At 37.8% G+C, this 21216-nt stretch overlaps 1 protein-coding gene across 5 annotated transcripts in view; it reads right to left on the reverse strand.

Moving 5' to 3' along the window:
• Positions 1-21216, reverse strand: part of MIER1 (MIER1 transcriptional regulator) — a 65118-nt gene that overhangs the window by 5220 nt on the left and 38682 nt on the right. For all 5 annotated transcript variants that reach the window (XM_068963902.1, XM_068963901.1, XM_068963905.1 and 2 more), the window contains 4 exons: positions 7978-8129; positions 6715-6796; positions 5453-5547; positions 2130-2257 (listed from right to left, as the gene is read on the reverse strand). In XM_068963902.1, the coding sequence (XP_068820003.1) occupies positions 2130-2257; positions 5453-5547; positions 6715-6796; positions 7978-8129 (457 nt within the window). The remainder of the gene's footprint in view (positions 1-2129; positions 2258-5452; positions 5548-6714; positions 6797-7977; positions 8130-21216) is intronic.

Raw genomic sequence — 21216 nt, forward strand, 5'->3', positions numbered from 1 at the left:
GGTCCTGGAAGCAAAGTACAAAAATATTTCTATGCTAGAGAAAACCACAATTTCTCCCCATTTGCAATATACAGTCTACATGGCTTCTTACAGGAGATTTAACACAGCTAAAAGGGATGAGGAGGAGTGAAAAAAAAACAATTAGTGTTCAGTTAAAAAAAAAAAAAACTTTTATAAAAGACCCAGAGGGAATATAGTTGAAGACTACAAAACACTGTTCTTGTCTAGCAGGAAAACATTTCTTCACTTCATACCATAACACCAGGGGACACACTGTTAACTCTTAATGCCTGAGAAAAGAGAAGATATGGCATTACTTTTAACTAAGACTACTCCATCTACAGAATACTTAAACCTTTTAAGAAGAATCAAGGTGACAGATATAAGTAGCTTCATAAAGTTTTTCAGAAGCTATGGAGAGATTATTAGAAAAACTAAAATGTTTAGCGGCACATCCCTACCTAACCTGTTGAGCCTGACGTCACAGAGGACCAATTAAGCCAGCCCACAACACTTCCCTTGGTGATGCTTTCTGAAAGAGAAAACTGGATGAACCATGGGTCTGACCCAGCATGGCAATTCTTATATTCTTACTGTTGATGACAACACACTGCCTGTAGTTCGTGTGTGAACTTTATTTCTGAAATGGGTGAAAAGATGAAAGATATTACTACTGCTTTTCCCTATAGCTTGAAAACTATTTTAAGATATACTCTGAAGACTGGATACCTGTATGTAGTTCTACATACTATGTCTCAATGCTACCAATAAATAAAAATTTGACTATAAATTGATAACAATAAGCAATTATATAAAAACTGGAATACTGTTATATATAAAATTCTACTCATTATGGCCTTTGAACAAAAAGGAATGAGGCAGAGTCCAGTGTTTCATGATTTCCAAGGACAATTATACCCATTTATTCCCTTTCAGATAAGTTTGCTTTGGATTTTAGAGTGTTTGAACACTCCAGACAGGGAAGTGACCAGAAGTAACACCTGTAATGAACATGACCAAGGGACAGTCCAGTCAAGTAGTTTGAAAAGCACAAGAGTATGCATATAACCACATCTTTCAAAGGCAATTATTTGGCTAGGCTTAAGAATTTTACTAGTGCAGGCTGACCAAATGAAGTCACAACTCTGCTTTATTTTTATTTCATAAACATAATACAGGGAATAATAAAGGCAAGTATGGTAAAGTGAATTTCACTGGAAAGTTCACCGGTATTTTAGAGCAATACATGAAATAAAGGGTTCAATACTCTATTACTAAGTACTTAACAGTAACACATTACTAGTCAGATTGGGGATAATGTATCATTCCACAGCTAGACTAAAAGAAGCTAAGAGAATTTGGTGCATGGGGAGTAGATTAGACATATGAGGCATTTTGCTTAAAAAATGGATATAATAACAAACTATACTCTATCACTAGGAGTGAGCTAAAGTTGTATTTATTAAATATTATTTCTGTTAGAGGAAAAGGCTTCAGAATATTTAGGAAAAGGGAACTTATCATGTACATGTTCATTTGTCTATAAAATATTTTGTAACAAAAAAGAAAATCCAATTTGACCTGATTTATTATATTCCCATGTCTTTTCCCTTTGATATCATCTATATCCAGATCTTATTTTTGGTTCCCAAGATCTAAAATAGACTGAGCAAGGAAAAATATTAATTTCTCTTCCTCTTTAAAGGATTTCTATTGGGCATATGGCCCTGTAAGTTTTAGAAAAGATAGTCTCTCCTATTCTTACTGCTCTCTTGGTGTTATTAAATCAAAACTGTATGTACTTATACTGAGTGGAATAGAATTTAACAAAAACATGCTCTTTTCACAGCTCTTCTGATCCATCTCCTCTCAGGAATACTACTGAAAACATGTACTCTTAACATCTACTTTGATAAACCTGCTGTCTCAAATAATATGAACTGTACTTTACAATGTTTTGTAAGACACTGAAAGTCTAAATACCCCATGAAGATGTCAATAAATGGATAAACTGAGGTTAGTGTCAACTTTTATCCTTTTAAAGAAAGAAGAGTCTAAAAATCACAATTCTCTCAAGAAAAATTTAGAAAAGCTTAGAAAAATGACTCAAAAAGAAAAAATGAACTCACGTTACACCAGGATGAAGATTGTATTTCTTTTTTCCAAATCGTGTTTGCTGAGCAAAGAAATCGTAACGTTCAGATTTTTTCCACATATAATAGAATGCTACACATTCACCAACTGATCTTGTTCGAACCTATAAGAAACAAATACTTGTTTTTAAGAATTATTTCCTCCTTAAAGGAGTTATTTCATGAAAAAATCTTAAGTTTGAAAATAAATTTAGCTGACCTTTAAGTAATAAATAATAGCAGTTATAAAATATAATACAGTAGCAGCTGTGTTAAAAATTACTCTTTCTAAGCTCCCATTCAGAGAAATCATATATTGGCAACAGGTCTTCAGATACTAAGCATTATGCTTTTAAAGAGACTATCATATTCATTTACTATAAAAATAAGTACTCCTTTATCAAAAATGTCTGGCAGTGGCATTTGAATTAAAATTAATGTTACAAGCAATATGCAAATACTTTTACTCACAGAACACATAGGGAGACTGAATTTAAATGCCCTTTTAAAGGATTCTCTTAATAATCCCAACACTGATCAAGACTCAGCTACTTACACTGTAGAAAGACTAAAAATATTTCAGTGAGTTAAAAGCTATTATAAAAATGCTAATATTTGTTTCAAATGAATATATCTTTCCTTTTCTCCTTTGTCTTTAGCTTCTTTTCTTTTCTCGGCTGTTTGTAAGGCTTTATTTTGGGGGCTCTAAAATCACTGCAGATGGTGACTGCAGCTATGAAAATTAAAAGATGCTTGCTCCTTGGAAGAAAAGCTAGGACAAACCTAGACAGCATATTAAAAAGCAGAGACATTACTTTCCCAACAAAGGTCTATCTAGTCAAAGCTATGGTTTTTCCAGTAGTCATGTATGGATGTATAGTCCAACTATAAATATAAAGAAAGCTAAGCACTGAAGAACTGATGCTTTTGAGCTGTGGTGTTGAAGAAGACTCTTGAGAGTCCCTTAGGCTGCAAGGAGATCACACCAGACAATCCTAAAGGAAATCAGTCCTGAATACTCATTGGAAGGACTGATGCTGAAGCTGAAACTCCAATACTCTGGCCACCTTATGTGAAGAACTGACTCATTTGTAAAGACCCTGATGCTGGGAAAGATTGAAGGCAGGAGAAGAAGGGAACAACAGAAGATGAGACAGTTGGATGGCACTACCAACTCGATGGACATGAGTTTGAGTAAGCTCTGGGGGTTGGTGATGGACAGGGAAGCCTGGCATGCTACAGTCCGTGGGGTTGCAAAGAGTCGGACATGACTGAGCAACTGAACTGAATATTTGTTTACAAAATCACTCTAGTGGTTTACTGTGCTATACCTATTTGGGAAGTGAATGGCTCCCCTTACACATACTAAATATATGGGACTGGCAGATGATGATGTTGACAAAATTCCTTTTTGCTACTTTGCTTGTAGAGCTAGTAGGGTTGCTGCATAGAAAATACTGGGAATTTAAAAGGAAAAGGGTATCTGAATGAGTGTTTGAGATGCAAGATGATATGCTTTAGCTCATAAGTTTCTGGTCCTGAAGTTGGGTATCTGCTGTGGGACTGATTAGATCTAAGGTCAACTGTATCAAATTCCTATTTTGTTAGGTGGCACCTATTTTTCTTTCTGCCCCTCTGATTGCACTTCATGACTTTGGCCCATGTTGCTTTAAGACAAAGCTATCAGTGTTTTAAAAACAAAAACCCCAATCACCTTCTCAAGCTGTTTTTTGCTTCCTTTTTAGAATCTTATTCTAGAAGACAACTGTCAAGTCAACTGTACTTTACTGAAAGCAAAAATTGAAAAGACATTTTGTGGTATGCAAAAGTTAACAGTATCATGAAAAGCTGTCAATTAAGTAAGTCTGCATAATACAACCTACAATTAAGATCCAAATTTCAATTCCAGGTGTAAAAACAAAGAATATTTTCAATGGACTATTCCCCTCCCTCTTAAGAATTGTCCTCCCTATGGTTCACTGGAACAAACTTGTGAATTAGGTATATGTCAGATGACTTTTGTAACACTAAAATACCACCATTGCAAATATTCTTCATAAATAAGAAATCAAGGTCGTATTTCAATATCATGTTAAGACTTTTTTTGGCTAATAGCTTTAAGTAACCTACTAAGTTCTTACTCCTTAAAAAAAGATTTTGGTGGGGGGTGGGGAGCGGCGGGGGGGGGAGGGGCGGGGGCAGGTATTGCTCCTGTGAGTTACATCAGCTTATCATCCCAGGGGTCCCCCTCTATAGCATGCTTGGGTCAGTATTGTTTGAATTTAAGCAGGAATGCTACAAAACTTTTTCAAAATGTTGGCCCTTTCAACCATGAGATCATTTGCTTTTCTTTAAATCAGAAACATATATAGCTAGTCATTAGCATAATACAGTCCTTTCACAGAGAAGTCACTATATTGGAGATTATCATCAGATGATTTGGTACAACATTAACATGGTTTGGCTACCTCTTTTATATCAATGCTGAGACACAAAACTTCGCTCTTATTAGTTATGTCTGATGTCAAATAACACAATTAACAAAATTATCAACAATAAACTAAAGAACACCAAAATTGAGAAAAATCAACTGAGAATTTGTAAGCAACTATTTTATTTAAGGAACATACAATAGATACTGTACATCCAGAGATATGAAAGAGGATGAGGACAGACTATTTATAGAGCTTCAGACTCAAGCCCATAAAGCCCAGACACTTTCAACATAACCCTAGGTAAGCCATCACACATATGATACACCATCTTTGAGGACACATGTAAAGCCAAGTTTCTTGTTATTTATATTCACTAAAAATGTGACATTTATAAGCCTAGACATTACTTAATTTGCCATATTTAAATTTGAGATTTTAATTTTACCTGTCATAATTTCCCTTAGGAACACAATTTTTTATTCTTTACAATTGTGCAGTTCTATTAAAAATCTTACCTGATTTCAGTTTAAGAGAATTAAGCCTAAATAAATTTGTAAGTAATTATGAAATGTGGGGGGATATAAATTAACACTGTATAGTTGATATTTATATGGCATGATATGTACTCACACATCCCATTCAGGAGCTGATGAACATAATTTTAAACATCCAGTTCTTAAAAGTTTCCAATAAATACCACACATTGGGAACAGTCACTTGGCAAATATATGGCAGGAAGTCTAGGCATGCTTATTATAATTCCCTAAATACTAGCATATTATATATTCACTACAGAACTTTTAACATTAGAAAATATAGATTTCACATGACCCAGGTTAACTAAACTTATTTTTATAAAAAGAGACAACATGTATCATTACTTACTTTATTAGCCTGAATCAAATGGAAGTCCTTTCCATAGGCCTTCAACCCTTGTTCAAAATTTCTGCATTCTTCCTCTGTCCAAACAGATAATTCCTCTGACAAAATTCAGGGTGGGGGGTGGCGGGGGGAAAGTGGGGGAAGGAAACTGTTAAGCAATATTTTCCCAAATGCTGCACATAACAAAACCGCAAATAAAAATATAACTTTTGGTAACAACAGAAGTATTTTACTCCTGAGTTCTATTATTGATGGCTTCAAAAGATAAAAGTAATAAAACATCCTTGTTTAATAAAATTTTGGATGATTTAGTCCCTAACTCTTCAACCTCAATTTAGGCCATTTCCTCTTTATTCTTTATGATCCAACTAAACCAGCCACCTTTCAATTCCTTAAACATTATTTTCTTTCTTTCTTTAGACTTTGTGCATGCTCTTCCCTTCATCTAGAGGTTATTGTATGCCTCTTATCTCATCCCCCTTTCACCTAGCTAATTCGTTCACAGCCCAGTAAAAATATTTTGTTCTAGAAGCTTTCTTTTACCGCCTCATTCTTTCCCCCAACTAGGTAAAGTCCCACTGTAGTAAGTTTGAACAGAACACTTGAATTCTCCTTGGAAGAACTCAGAACTATTTTTCAGCTTTCCTACCTAGGCTCCAAGCACTGAGAGGTCAGGGGCCTTGTTTATAGTTAAATCCTCACAATTTAATAGGCCCTTCAATTTTTGTTGAATGAATGGTCTTTCGTTGGTTACACAATGATATATAAACAGTACTTTTAGTGAAGAGGGGGTGGGAACCAGTTTAGAGTAACAAGAGAATTTTAGCTATGGCTTCATTATTTATGAATCATGCTTGCCTCAGCAAAGAGACCTCAGTTCTCATCAATTATAAAGTGAAGGTAACATCTGTCACTTTACTCAGTTCACAGGACCATTACCAAGATCAAGTAAGAAAATATTTATAAATGCCTTGAAACTGAAAGGCATTATGTATTTTTATTTAAATGGTCTTATTTTCTCATAAAGGAAAGGACAATATTAACCCCATTCCCCATAATGCCTTGTGTAATACTTGTTATATATAACAAGCTATAACAAACTATTATCCAACAAATATTTACTAAATTCAGAAAGATTAGTATTATTAAATTTAGAATATACCTAGTTATAATTTTTTAAACTTTTAAAATTTCAAAAAATTTAATAGCTTAAGGTTTAAACTTCTGCTATATCATGAAAAGAAAAAGTTAATATTTATGCTTACCTCTAGCTGCTTTTACATTAAATCTTAATCTTCTCAATGCTTCTTCTGTATCAAAACTGCATTTAACTAATTCATATAATGCCTAGAAAAATAAAAAGCTTCAATATGTTACCTGGACTATGAACAATTCAAGGTGACAATTTCTTAACTGAGTAAAGGCTTTTCTAGAATCCAATGTCTCCATCCTTTCTGGAGGACAAATAATTCGAGTGAGTGCAACATAAAAACCACTAAAGAAAAACAAACGTAATTCATTCCTGATAATTAACTGCCTCTAAATATGTAGAAAATACTGGATAAGCAAACCTCTGGCAGCGGCATGGTTTTCTAGGCGTTTAGAAATAAAAGGAAATCATCTTATAATAATCACAAGTCCTTTTTTTTTAAATGTTCCTATTCAAAGATAATTTTAAACAATCAGAAAAGAAAAGCACTGGTGAAAAAGGTTAAGTATATAATGCTGTTATTAGGTCCATGGTAGGCACTGTTCTACTAGGTAAAGAATTACATTATCCCAGATGAGTATTCCCAGCTTAATGATATCCACAGATTCTCTGGGATATGCAACGGAAGTTCAAAAAGCCTAATAAAAAAATACATACAGGCAAAATATCAAAACTTCTACTGAGGCTTAAATACCAAAATTGAGTGTTGTCAATACTACATATATTATGCAAATTACAAACTCAGACTCCCTGCTGATGACATTACAGAGCTTTCTCTACTTACAAGGGGTCCCAAGAAACCCATCCTAAGTTGAAAATATGTTAAGCCGAAAATGCACTTTATATACCTCACCTACTGAACATCATCGCTTTGCCCAGCCTACCTTAAATGTGCTCAGAACACTTACTTAGCTTACAACTGGGCAAAATCATCCAACACAAAGCCTGTATTACAATAAAGTGTTGACTATCTCACGTAATTTACTGAATACTGTACTGAAAACAAAAACAATGGTTGTATGGATTCAGAATGGTTGTATCAGTTGTTCACCCTTGTGACTGCATGACTGACTGGGAGGTATGGCTTTCTGCCACTGCTCAGCATCACAAGAGATATTCAACCCTAGCCCAGGCAAACATCAAAATTCAAAGCATGATTTCTGCTGAAATTATAGTCAAAAAATTTTAGGCTGATCCTTCGTTAAGTCAGAGACCACCTGTATAGAAACATTGGTGGATAGAAAAATACTGTGACAGCACTTAAACATATATGTGGTTAATGTATTTTGGGAAAAATTGTTATTTCTTATTCATGTACCTGTTCATTGTCTTTTATGTGAGATCCTTCAGGAATTGCTTCTACACCTTTCTCATCACCTGTTCTTCTAGACGCATCTTTAAGAAACACAATCACTTTGTCTTCTGGTAAGTATTCAGGGTCCCACAGGAGCTGATCATCATTTTCATATACTAAATTAGTAAAATATAATGTTAAAAATAAAGCCAAAAATTGAGACAAGTTTTTGTTAATACATATTGAACAAATAACATACTTAGAGCCAAAGTGTTGACAACTAAGAGGTAAGGCATGGTCCCACTACCTGCTTGACTTCATTCTGAGGCAATAAGTAATTTAAGCAATCTAAACAGACAGGTACCACTTGATGCCCCTTTTAGATCTGGTCTGACTTACCAAATTCCAAGCTCTTTTAGCTTGAACAGCACTGTGCTGTGCTGTGCTTAGTCATTCAGTCATGTCTGACTCTTTCCGACTCCATGGATTATAGCCTACCAGGCTCCTCTGTCCATGGGGATTCTCCAGGCAAGAATACTGAAGTGGGTTGCCATGCCCTTCTACAGATCTTCCCAACCCAGGGATTGAACCCAGGTCTCCCGCACTGTAAGCCACCAGGGAAGCAGTTGAATAGCACTGCTGCTGCTGCTAAGTCACTTCAGTCGTGTCTGACTCTGTGTGACCCCAGAGACGGCAGCCCACCAGGCTCCCCTGTCCCTGGGATTCTCCAGGCAAAAACACTGGAGTGGGTTGCCATTTCCTTCTCCAATGCACGAAAGTGAAAAGTGAAGTCGCTCAGTCGTGTCCGACTCCTAGCCACCCCATGGACTGCAGCCTACCAGGCTCCTTCGTCCAAAGAATTTTCCAGGCAAGAGTACTGGAGTGGGGTGCCATTGCACTACCAACACTTAACTAATAATATTTGTATGACCCTGGCAAGTTACTTCCCTTCTTTCTGCCTCATCTGTGAAATGGGGAAAACAACCCTACTAAACAAGGTTTTAGGGATTTAAAGCAATTTAAAGCAATTGTGACACATTAAATAATGTTAAACTATAATTATGATTTCTGAATAGGGATGTCTAAAACAATGCTCACCAGATGTCAACACTGCTTATTTCCTGGTGGTGGGATTTGGGACAATTTTTTCTTACATCTTTGTACTTTTCCATGATGTTTGAAAACGTAAGTGTAAATCGTTTTCATAATTTAAAAAGTCTTTTTTTTTAAAGCATTTAAGTTTCATCAGAATTTCCATTATAAAAAGACTTAAGGCCAAATTTCATCAAAATCTTTAAAGTGAGAGGAGTGGAGAAGAAACTAAGACAAGAGCCTTGTGGAATTCTACACGACAGGAAGACAAAAACATAAACAAAATTAAGAAGGAACAGCCACAAGGCAGACAAAATATCAAAAGTATGGCAACATAGCAGCAAAGGGAAAAAATGCTTCAGAAAAATAATAGACTTTTAATTCTGTTAAACAAGCAGGATGAAGAATTTTTTAAATTAACTTTTATTGAAGGATAACAGCTTTACATTTGCTCCTTGGAAGGAAAGTTATGACCAACCTAGACAGCATATTAAAAAGCAGAGACTTACTTTGCCAACAAAGATCCGTCTAATCAAGGCTATGGTTTTTCCAGTGGTCATGTATGGATGTGAGAGTCAGACTATAAGGAAAGCTGAGTGCGGAAGAATTGATGCTTTTGAACTGTGGTGTTGAAGAAGACTCTTGAAAGTCCCTTGAACTGCAAGATCATCAACCAGTCCATCCTAAAGATCGGTCCTGGGTGTTCATTGGAGGGACTGATGTTGAAGTTGAAACTCCAATACTTTGGCCACCTGATGTGGAGAGCTGACTCATTTGAAAAGACCCTGATGCTGGCAAAGACTGAGCACAGGAGAAGGGGACGAGAGGATGAGATGGTTGGATGGCATCACCGACACAATGGACACGGGTTTGGGTGGACTCCGGGAGTTGGTGACAGACAGGGAGGCCTGGTGTGCTGCGGTTCATGGGGTCACAAAGAGTCGGACACAACTGAGCGACTGAACTGAACTGCTTTACACAATTTGTTTTCCCTTAAACCTCAACATGAATCAGCCATAGGTACACATATATCCCCTCCCTTTTGAAACTCCTTCCCATCTCTCTCCCATCCCACCCTTCTACGTTGATACAGAGCCCCTGGTTGAGTTTCCTGAGCCATATAGCAAATTCCTGTTGGCTATTTTACATATGGTAAAGTAAGTTTCCATGTTACTCTTTCCATACATCTCACCCTCTCCTCCCCTCTCCCCATGTCCATAAGTCGATTCTCTATGTCGGTTTCTCCATTGCTGCTCTGTAAATAAATTCTTCAGTACCATTTTTCTACTTTCCGTATATATGTACTGCTGCTGGTGCTGCTAAGTCGCTTCAGTCGTGTCCGACTCTGTGCGACCCCATAGATGGCAGCCCACTAAGCTCCCCCATCCCTCGGATTCTCCAGGCAAGAACACTGGAGTGGGCTGCCATTTCCTTCTCCAATTCATGAAAGTGAAAAGTGAAAGTGAAGTCACTCAGTTGTGTCCGACCCTCAGTGACCCCATGCACTGCAGCCTTCGAGGCATTAGAAGATATTTATCTTTCTAACTCACTTCACTCTGTATAATAAGTTCTAGGTTCATCCACCTTCAGAACTGACTCAAATGCATTTCTTTTTAGGGCTGAGTAATATTTCATCCTGTATATGTACCACTACTTCTTTATCCATTCATCTCTCGATGGACATGTTGGTTGTCTCCATTTTCTAGCTATTGTAAACAGTGCAATAATCAACAGTGGGATACACGTGTCTTTTTCAATTTTGGTTTGTTCAGGGTATATGCCTAGGAGTGGGATTGCTAGGCCATATGGTGGTTTTATTTCTAGTTTTTAAAGGAATCTCCATACTGTCTTCCATAGTTGCTGTATCAATTTACATTCCCACCAACAGTGCAAGAGCATTCCCTTTTCTCCACACCCTCTTCAGCATTTATTGTTTGCGGACTTTTCAAAGATGGCCATTCTGACTGGTGTGAGGTGATATCTCATTGTAGTTTTGATTTGCATTTCTCTAATGAGTGATATTGAGCATCTTTTCATGTGTTTGTTAGCCATCTGTATGTCTTCTTTGGAGAAATGTCTGTTTAGGTCTTTTCCCCACTTTTTGATTGGGTTGTCTGTTTTTCTGGCATTGAGTTGTATGAGCTGCTTGTTTATTTTGGAAATTAATCTTTTTTCAGTTGTTTCATTTGCTATTATTTTCTCGCATTCTGAGGGTTGTCTTTTCACCTTGCTTACTTTCTTTTGGTGTGCAAAAGCTTCTAAGTTTAGTCAGGTCCAACTTGTTTACTTTTGTTTATATTTCAGTTACTCTAGGAGGTGGGTCAGAGAGGATCTTGCTTTATGTCATCGAGTGTTCTGCCTTTTTTCTCTTAAGAGTTTTAGTTTCTGGTCTTACATGTAGGTCTTTAATCCATTTTGAGTTTATCTATGTGTATGGAATACCAGACCACCTGACCTGCCTCTTGAGAAACCTATATGCAGGTCAGGAAGCAACAGTTAGAACTGGACATGGAACAACAGATTGGTTTCAAACAGGAAAGGGAGTACGTCAAGGCTGTATATTGTCACCCTGTGTATTTAACTTACATGCAAAGTATATCATGAGAAACGCTGGGCTGGAAGAAGCACAAGCTGGAATCAAGATTGCCGGGAGAAATATCAATAACCTCAGATATGCAGATGATACCACCCTTCTGGCAGAAAGTGAAGAGGAACTAAAAAGCCTCTTGATCAAAGTGAAAGAGGAGAGTGAAAAAGTTGGCTTAAAGCTCAACACTCAGAAAACGAAGATCATGGCATCTGGTCCCATCACTTCATGGGATATAGATGGGGAAACAGTGTCAGACTTTTTTTGGCTCCAAAATCACTGCAGATGGTGACTGCAGCCATGAAATTAAAAGACACTTACGCCTTGGAAGGAAAGTTGTGACCAACCGAGACAGCATATTCAAAAGCAGAGACATTACTTTACCAACAAAGGTCTGTCTAGTCAAGGCTATGGTTTTTCCAGTGGTCATGTATGGACATGAGAGTTGGACTGTGAAGAAAGCTGAGTGCTGAACAATTGATGCTTTTGAAGTGTGGTGTTGGAGAAGACTCTTTAGAGTCCCTTGGACTGCAAGGAGATCCAACCAGTCCATTCTGAAGGAGATCAGTCCCGGGTGTTCTTTGGAAGGAATGATGCTAAAGCTGAAACTCCAGTACTTTGGCCACCTCATGCAAAGAGGTGACTCACTGGAAAAGACTCTGACGCTGGGAGGGACTTGGGGCAGGAGAAGGGGACAACAGAGGATGAGATGGCTGGATGGCATCACCAACTCGATGGAGATGAGTTTGAGTGAACTCCGGGAGTTGGTGATGGACAGGGAGGCCCGGTGTGCTGCGATTCATGGGGCAGCAAAGAGTCGGACACGACTGAGGGACTGAACTGATGAGTATAGTGTTAAGAAGTGTTATAATTTCATTTTTTGACATGAAGCTGTCCAGTTTTCCAAGTACCATTTATTGAAGAGGTTGTCTTTGCTCCATTGTGTATTTTTACCTCCTCTGTCAAAAATAAGGTTTCTATAGGTGCATGGGTTTATTTCTGGGCTTTCTATCTTGTTCCATTGGTCTATTATTTCTGTTTTTGTGCCAGTACCATAGTGTCTTGATGACTATAGCTTTGTAGCATAATCTGAAGTCAGGACAGTTGATTCCTCCAGCTCCATTCTTCTTTCTCAAGACTGCTTTTGCTGTTCAGGGCCTTTTGTGTTTCCATATGAATGGTGAAAATTTTTGTTCTAGTTCAGTGAAAAATGCCATTGGTAATTTGATAGGGATCACAGTGAATCTATAGACTGGTTTGGTAGTACAGTCATTTTCAGAATATTGATTCCTCCTACCCAGGAACATGAAATATCTCTCCATCAGTTTATGTCATCTTTCTCTCATTAGTGTCCTATAATTTTCTGTGTACATCTGTCTCCTTAGGTCATTCCTAGATATTTAATTTTTTGTTGCAATGGTGAATGGGATTGATTCCTTAATTTCTCTGATTTTTCATTGTTAGTATATAGAAATGCAAGTGATATCTGTGTATTGATTTTGTATCCTGTAACTTTGCTAAATTCACAGATTAGTTCTAGTAATTTTCTGATACCATCTTTAGGGTTTTCTACATACAGTATCATGTCATCTGCAAACAGTGAGAGCTTTACTTCTTTTCTGATCTGGATTCCTTTTATTTCTCTTTCTTCTCTGATTGCTGTAGCTAGGACTTCCAGAAGTATGCTGAATAATAGTGGTGAAAGTGGACACCCTTGTCTTGTTCCTGATCATAGGCTGAATGCTTTAACGTTTTTCACCATTGAGAATAATGTTTTCTGTAGGCTTATCATATATGGCCTTTACTATGTTCCTTCTATGCCTATTTTTTGAAGAGTTTTAATCATAAATGGGTGCTGAATTTTGTCAAAGGCTTTTTCTGCATCTGTTGAGATGATCATATGGTTTTTATCTTTTAATTTGTTAATATGGTGTATCACACTGATTCATTTGTGTATACTGAAGAATCCCTGCATTCCTGGAATAACCCAACTTGATCATGGTGTATGAGCTTTTTGATGTGTTGCTGAATTCTGTTTGCTAAAATTTTGTTGAGGATTTTTGCATCTATGTTCATCAGTGATACTGGCCTGAAGTTTTCTTTTTTAGTGTTGTCTTTGTCTGGTTTTGGTATCAGGGTGATAGGGACCTCATAGAATGAGTTTGGAAGTGTTCCTTACTCTATAATTTTTGAAAGAGTATTAGAAGGAGAGGAATTAGCTCTTCTCTAAATGTTTGATACAATTCTCCTGTGAAGCCACCTGGTTCTGGGCTTTTGATTTTTTGGGAGATTTTTGATCACAGATTCAATTTCAGTGCTTGTAACTGGGTTGTTTCATTAATTTATATTTCTTCCTGGTTTAGTCTTGGGAGATTGAACTTTTCTAAGAATCTGTCCGTTTCTTCCTGGTTATCTATTTTATTGCCATATAGTTGTTCGTAATAATCTCTTATAATCTTTGTATTTCTGTGTTATCTGCTGAAACCTCTTTTTCATTTCTAATTTTGTTGATTTGATTCTCTCTTTCTTTTCTTGATGAGTCTGGCTAAAGGCTTGTCAATTTTATCTTCTCAAAGAACCGGCTTTTAGTTTTATTAATCTTTACTAATTGTTTCTTTCATTTCTTTTTCATTTATTTTTGCACAGATCTTTGTTATTTCTTTCCTTCTAATAATTTTGGTGGGGTTTTTTTGTTCTTTTTCTGGTTGTTTCAGGTGTAAAGTTAGGTTATCTATTCGAGTTTTTCTTGTTTCTTTAGGTAGGATTGTACTGTTATAAACTTCCCTCTAAGAACTGCTTTTGCTGCATCCCAGAGGTTTTGAGTTGTCGCGTTTTCATTGTCATTTGTTTCTAGAAACAATTTGATTTCACTTTTGATTTCTTTAGTAACCTATTGGTTATTTAGAAATGTGTTGCTTAACCTCCATGTGTTTGTGTTTCTTCCAGATTTTTTCTTGTAATTGCTATCTAGTCTCATAGTGCTGTGGTTGGAGAAGATGTTTGATATGATTTCAACTTCCTTAAATTTACTGAGGTTTGATTTGTGACCCAAGATGTGGACTATCCTGGGGAATGTTCCATGTGCACTTGAGAAGAGGGTGTATTCTTCTGCGTTTGGATGGAATGTCCTGAAGATATCAATGAGATCCATCTTATCTAATGTATCATTTAAGACTTGTGTTTCCTTATTAATTTTCTGTTTTGATGATCTGTCCATTGGTGTGCTGCTGCTGCTGCTAAGTCGCTTCAATCGTGTCTGACTCTGTGCGACCTCATAGACAGCAGCCCCCTAGGCTCCTCTGTCTCTGGGATTCTCCAGGCAAGAATACCGGAGTGGGCTGCCATTTCCTTCTCCAGTCCATTGGTGTGAGTGGGCTGCTAAAAGTCTCCTATTATTATTGTGTTAACTGTCAACTTTTCCTTTTATGTCTGTGTTTGTCTTATATATTGAGGTGCTCCTATGTTGTGTGCATAGGTATTTACAATTGTTATGTCTTCCTCTTGTATTGATCCCTTAACTATTATATAGTGACCTTCCTTATCTCTTGTAATCTTCTTGAAGGTCTATTTTGTCTGATAGGATTGCTACTTCAGCTTTCTTTTGCTTCTCATTTGCATGGAATATATTTTTCCATCCTCTCACTTTCACTCTATGTGTCTTGAAGTCTGAAGTGGGTTTCTTGTAGACAGCATACTTATGGGTCTTGTTTTGTATCCATTCAGCCAGTCTGTCTTTGGGCTAGAGCATTTAATCCATTTACATTTAAATTAATTTTTGATATGTATGTTGCTATTGCCGTTTTCTTAACTGCTTGGGGTTGATTTTGTAGATCTTTTTTCTTCTCTTGTATGTCTTGACTATGTAAGTCCCTTTAACATTTGTTGTTAAAGCTTGTCTGGTGGTACTGAATTCTCTTAACTTTTGGTGGTCTGAAAAACTTTTTAATTTCTCCATTAATTTTGAATAAGATCCTTGCTGGGTACAGTAATCTTGGTTGTAGAATTTCCCTTTTCAGTACGTTAAATATATCCTGCCATTCCCTTCTGGCCTGCAGAGTTTCTCACACCCTTTTTGTCTTCTTCTGGGACCCCTGTAATTGGAATGTTGGTGCCTTTGATATTGTCCCATAGGTCTCTGAGACGATCCTTAGTTCTTCTCATTCTTTTTACTTTATTCTGCTCTTCAGAAGTTATTTCCACCATTTTTTCTTCCAGCTCATTGATGATTTGTTCTGCTTCAGATATTCTGCTATTGATTCCTCCTAGAACATTATTGAGATTTATTAATTTCAGTAATTGTGTTGTTTGTCTCTGTATGTTTATCCTTTGATTCTACTAGGTCTTTGTTAATTGATTCTTACATTTGCTTCATTTTGTTTTCAAGGTCTTTGATTATCTTTACTATGATTATTCTGAATTCTCAGGGAGTTTGCCTATTTCTTCTTCATTTATTTTCACTTTCGTGTTTCTAGTTTGTTCCTTCATTTGTGCAGTATTTCTCTGCATTTTCTTTTTTTCTTCAAATTTATTGTTTGAGGTCTCCTTTTCCAAGGTGACTTCAAGGTGAATTCTTTCTTTCTTTTGGTTTCTGCCCTCCTAAGGCTGGCCCAGTGGTTTGTGTAAGCTTAATAGGGTGAGTACTGAGTTTTTGTTTGTTTTCCTCTGATGGGCAAGACTGAGTGAGGTGGTAATCCAGTCTTCTGATGACTAGGTTTATATTTTTGTTTTGTTTGTTGTTTAGATGAGGCGTCCTGCACAAGTTGCTACTGGTGGTTGGGTGATGCCAGGTCTTGTATTCAAGTGGTTTCCTTTGTGTGAGTTCTCACTATGTGATATCCCTAGGGTTAGTTCTCCAGTAGTCTAGGGTCTTGTAGTCAGTGCTCCCACTCCAAAGGCTCAGGACTTGATCTCTGGTCAGGAATGAAGATTTCACAAGTGGTTTGTCATGGCATTAACTGAGATTAAAACAAATATCCAAAAATGAGAAGCCAAAGATGAACCCCAGACAAGTGGCAGTTACAAAATCAGGCAAATAATAATTAAAATAATGGAATATACATATACATCCATGAGCAAAGTCAAAACAGTCCAACAAAAATAAAGTACAGTAGACTGACCCAGTGAACAAAGAAAGTAAAAAATTATATTTACCAGTAAAGAACAAAACTGAAGCACAAACCGGAAAACAAAACTAAAGCAGGTGCAAAGTGGGGAATAAAGCAATGAAAATAAAACTAACAAGTATGTTGAGTGGAAAAGAGAGAAAGAAAAGAGAACAGATATGCAAGTTTACAAAGAGGTAAAGAAGATTTATATACATTAAAGATTAACTGCAAGGGGAAAAGAACAGTAGGAAAAGCAAACAAAGGAATAAATGTAGAAAAAACAGTATGTTTAAAAAATTAAAAATAAATAAGAGAAAAGAAAAAAAAAGGCGGGGGGCGGGAACTTCACAGAACTGCAGAAGCCCAATGTAGAGGCAGAGGTTTATAACAGCAATAAAAAATGTTTTTTGTGTGTGTGTGACTGAGGAAAAAACGTGACTGAAGGGGTGGGGTGGGGGGAAAGCTCAGAAGAAAAAAAAATCCAAAAGAAGCTACAGAACAAGTCAAAACATAATAACAACGAATGTTTTTCTTGAATCACTGCTGTCAGAGTCCTTTTCCTCAGTGGGAGTTACTGTCCACTCACCTCCTTAGGATGCCCTCTGACACTGCTGATCTCTGACCTGCTGTGGGGGCAGTTCAGACTCTTATCTAGTCCTACTCCTGTGTGTTCTTGCTTCCAATGTCCACAGCTATCAGGACTAGTGTGTTTTCTTTTGTGGCAGCTCTCAATGACCTTTTATATATTCCACAGACACAGAGTCTGTCCCACTGATTGTGTGGATTTAATGTGCAGCTTGTACAGCCAGTGGGAAGGTTTTGGGTCTTCTTCCTTAGTCACACTGCCCCTGGGTTTCAACTGTGGTTTTATTTCCACCGCTGGATGTGGGTCGTCCACTGAGGTTTGCTCCTGGGGCTTCCCTGGAGGACTTGGGTTTGCCCCCATGAGGGCCAGGTATGGAGGTGGTGCAGCTGCTTGGGTGACAAGGGTTCTGGCAGCAGCAGATACTGAGGAGAGATGGCAGCTAGGGCAGCAGGAAATATAGTGCTCTAGAAGGATATGGCAACCAGTATTGGCCAATACACTCCAGTATTCTTGCCTGGAGAACCCCCCTCCCTGACAGAGAAGCCTGGTAGGCCACAGTTTACAGGGTCGCAAACACTCAGACACTATCGAAGTGACCCTGCACGTAGAGATGCAAGACTTTTTTGCCTGTGGCAGCTCTGGCCCAGTGAGAGTTGAGCTTGAAGGTGACGCAGCTGCTTGGCTTGCTGGAATGCTGGTGGCGCCAAGTTGTGCAGGGACACAGACTGCTTCTGCCACAAGCATTATGGCTTTATCAGTCTTTTTTCGAGCCTCTTGCAGCTGGCGATCAGAAGGCCTCTTTAGCCAGTCTTTCTCCGTAGCTCTGCCCTTTCAGGCACTTAGAGGGCTCTCTTGCCTGGGGTCCTTCTCTACTGTTCAGAGCGCCAGGCATACAGAGGGGCCCTCTGGCTGGGGTCCTGCTCTACAGTTCAGTGCATCAGGCGTTTGATGGGTCAGCCTCTCTACTGTTCAGCTGCCAATGCTGGTAGTGTGGGGAGAGAGACGTTATAGTGATGGCTCCACCCCCTACACGTGACTCAACAGTATTGCCTTGCTTCCATGGCTGCCCAGCTTTCCTCCACAGGCATTTCCCACCACAATCTCCTCCCTCACATTCCCTAGATCTGTCTCTCCACAGTCAACAGCACACCTGGGATTGCTCCACAATCCCTAAACTCCAGCTCCCAGCTGCTGCATCTTCCAGGAGACCTGTGTCCCTGTCTGGGATATGTATGGCTACAGCAAGGACTGTCTGACTCTCATTCCATTTAGGCTGCCACAGATCAGCTGTTTCACTCACAAACCTCTTTTGAAAAAAAGTCCCATTATGAGGGAGGAAGACAGAGCTGAAGAACTTTTTGGTTTTGTTTGTTGGTGTTTAAAGATAGGAGATGTGAGTGCATGCTAAGTCACTTCAATTGTGTCTCTTTGTGGTCCTATGGACTGTAGCCTGCCAGGCTCCTCTGTCCATGGATTCTCCCAGCAAGAATACTGGAGTGGGTTGCCATGCTCTCCTCCAGGGGATCTTCCCAACCCAGGGATCAAGACCCTGTCCTTCTGTAGCTCCTGCACTGCAGGTGGATTCTTAACCACTGAATCACCGGGGAAGCCCAAGATAGGAGACATAACCACTTAGATGCCAAAAGAAAGGAGCCAGCTAGAGAAAAGACTTTGAATTTAAGTCAAAGGATAGCTGACACTGTCAAACTTCCTTGTTTGACACATACCAGGTACTGTGTTAAGTGTTTTCTTATAAATTACCTTATCCCTACCCACTCCCCTGTCACTACACACGAACACTTCAAAATATTACACCCTTGTTTCCCAAAAGAGTATAAATCAAAAGACAATCTCTAGAAAATTTTCCTTAGTAAACTGCATTTCTTTTCTAACCCACTGGTATAATCCTACTGAAACTCTCCAAACTGTAAATACAATAAACTCCCATGATAAAGGGAATTTGGATATATTGCTATTGATTTCTGGGCTCTACTCAGCCTGTTTGCATACTACAGTCCATATAGTCCTGGTTCGAGAGTGGGAGAAGGACAGTGCCTTACAATGAAACCCTGATTCAGGAAGAAGACAATGGAGGGTGGGTCCCTGAGTCCCCAGTGTTTTTCCAGATACTCCCATGAAACAAGCACACACTACCTGAGAAATACTTCTGGAGTCAATCTGAAGTCCCAAGTCACAGGTTGCAAACACATCCTTGTTTAAACTGAGTACAAACATGGCTCAGATGGTAAAGAAACTGCCTGAAATACAGAAGACCTAAGTTCGATCCCAAGATCCCCTGAAGAAAGTAATGGCTACCCATTTCAGTATTTTTGCCTGGAGAATTCCATGGACGAGAAGCCTGGCAGGCTAGTCCATGAGATCACAGAGTCGGGCATGACTGCAACTGAACATGCATGAACGTCAGACAGGATAACCCTGAGAATATGATACTTAATGCTACAGAATTACTATATATTAAAAACGACCATGATTCCTGGTCCAGGAAGATTTCACGTGCCACAGAGCAACTAAGTCTGTATGCCACAACTACCGAGCCTGTGTTCTAGAGCCCAGGAACAACAACTACTGAAGCCCGTGTGCCCTAGAGTGCCCGTGCTCCACAAGAGAAGCCACCGCAATGAGAAGGCTGTGCACCCCCATGAAGAGTAGCCCCCACCTGCCCCAGTACAGAAAAGCCCATGGAGCTACAAAGACCCAGCAGAGCCAAAAATAAAAATAAAAAATTGTTAAAAAAATGGTTTTTTTTTAAACAACACAGTTGAGAATAGCTAAAATTCTCAGAGAATAAACCACACTGCCTTAATTGTTTCCAGAAGTAGATGGATTATTTGGCAGTTAAGTTCATATTCTAAATAAAATATGATTTTTGACTATGTTGTAAATAGAACAGGAAACACAACTGATATTTATTAAATGTCTACTGAAGAATGACTAAATGCCAAGAGAAATGTGACTTCTATGATAAAACACAAAAAAATATGGAGGAACGATCTCTATAAATATGACATTAACCTCTATAAATATAACAGCAATAGAAAGAAAAAATACTCCATTATAAATAATTAGTATACTTCATGAACACATTGGATTTTGAAAGATTCCAATCACTGAAATGTAACAGAATCTTCTGAAACTACTTCATTCTAATGAATTACCAAATTTAAATATTAGAACTTTTAAAAAGCAATCATAAGTATATCTACCTTATATTACTGAAAAATAATTTACAAGTGGTTATAAATAAGTGAAAGAGTTCAGAAGACAAGAGCTCATATAATGTATTAACACAGGTTAATTGAGAAAGTGATTTTTAAGGCATTTTAAAGTGTGTCAGATAGGCAAAATGAATTCAAAATAATTTAACAAAGTTCATTATGTGTGTGTTGGGGGTGAGAAGGGAAAAGTCTAACGCAGAAAACTGCGAAACTACTACCACAAAATCATAAACTGACAATCTGGGAAATTCCTAGTGACTACAAGTAAATGTGAATAAATAAATAAATTTATTAACCTCTTGTTTCTGTGTCATCACATTTTAATGCTCAAGTAAAAATTCTACCTAATCAATATATTATGACGATGAAATGCTAAAACATAGTTAGCAAGATGTAATAATGTGGTTTACCACAGAAATTTCCACAGCTTAAAAAGGTCACACTGTGATTAACGACATGAATTTTAAGTTGTCTAGCTGAGCTCTTCCTACGTGTAGATTAATTGAACTGCCTGTTTCAATAGTATTATTATCAACTAAGCGTAATATATGTGTTCATTTTTCAGTAAGTAACTTAAGAATCAATAATTTGTCTAATGTTCATTAGAAACAACAATTCACACAGTGCTCTGCTAGCGCTGAGCAAGTTTACTCTAAA

This window comes from Capricornis sumatraensis, chromosome 2 (assembly GCF_032405125.1).
Source record: "Capricornis sumatraensis isolate serow.1 chromosome 2, serow.2, whole genome shotgun sequence".
Classification (NCBI taxonomy): Eukaryota; Metazoa; Chordata; class Mammalia; order Artiodactyla; family Bovidae; genus Capricornis; species Capricornis sumatraensis.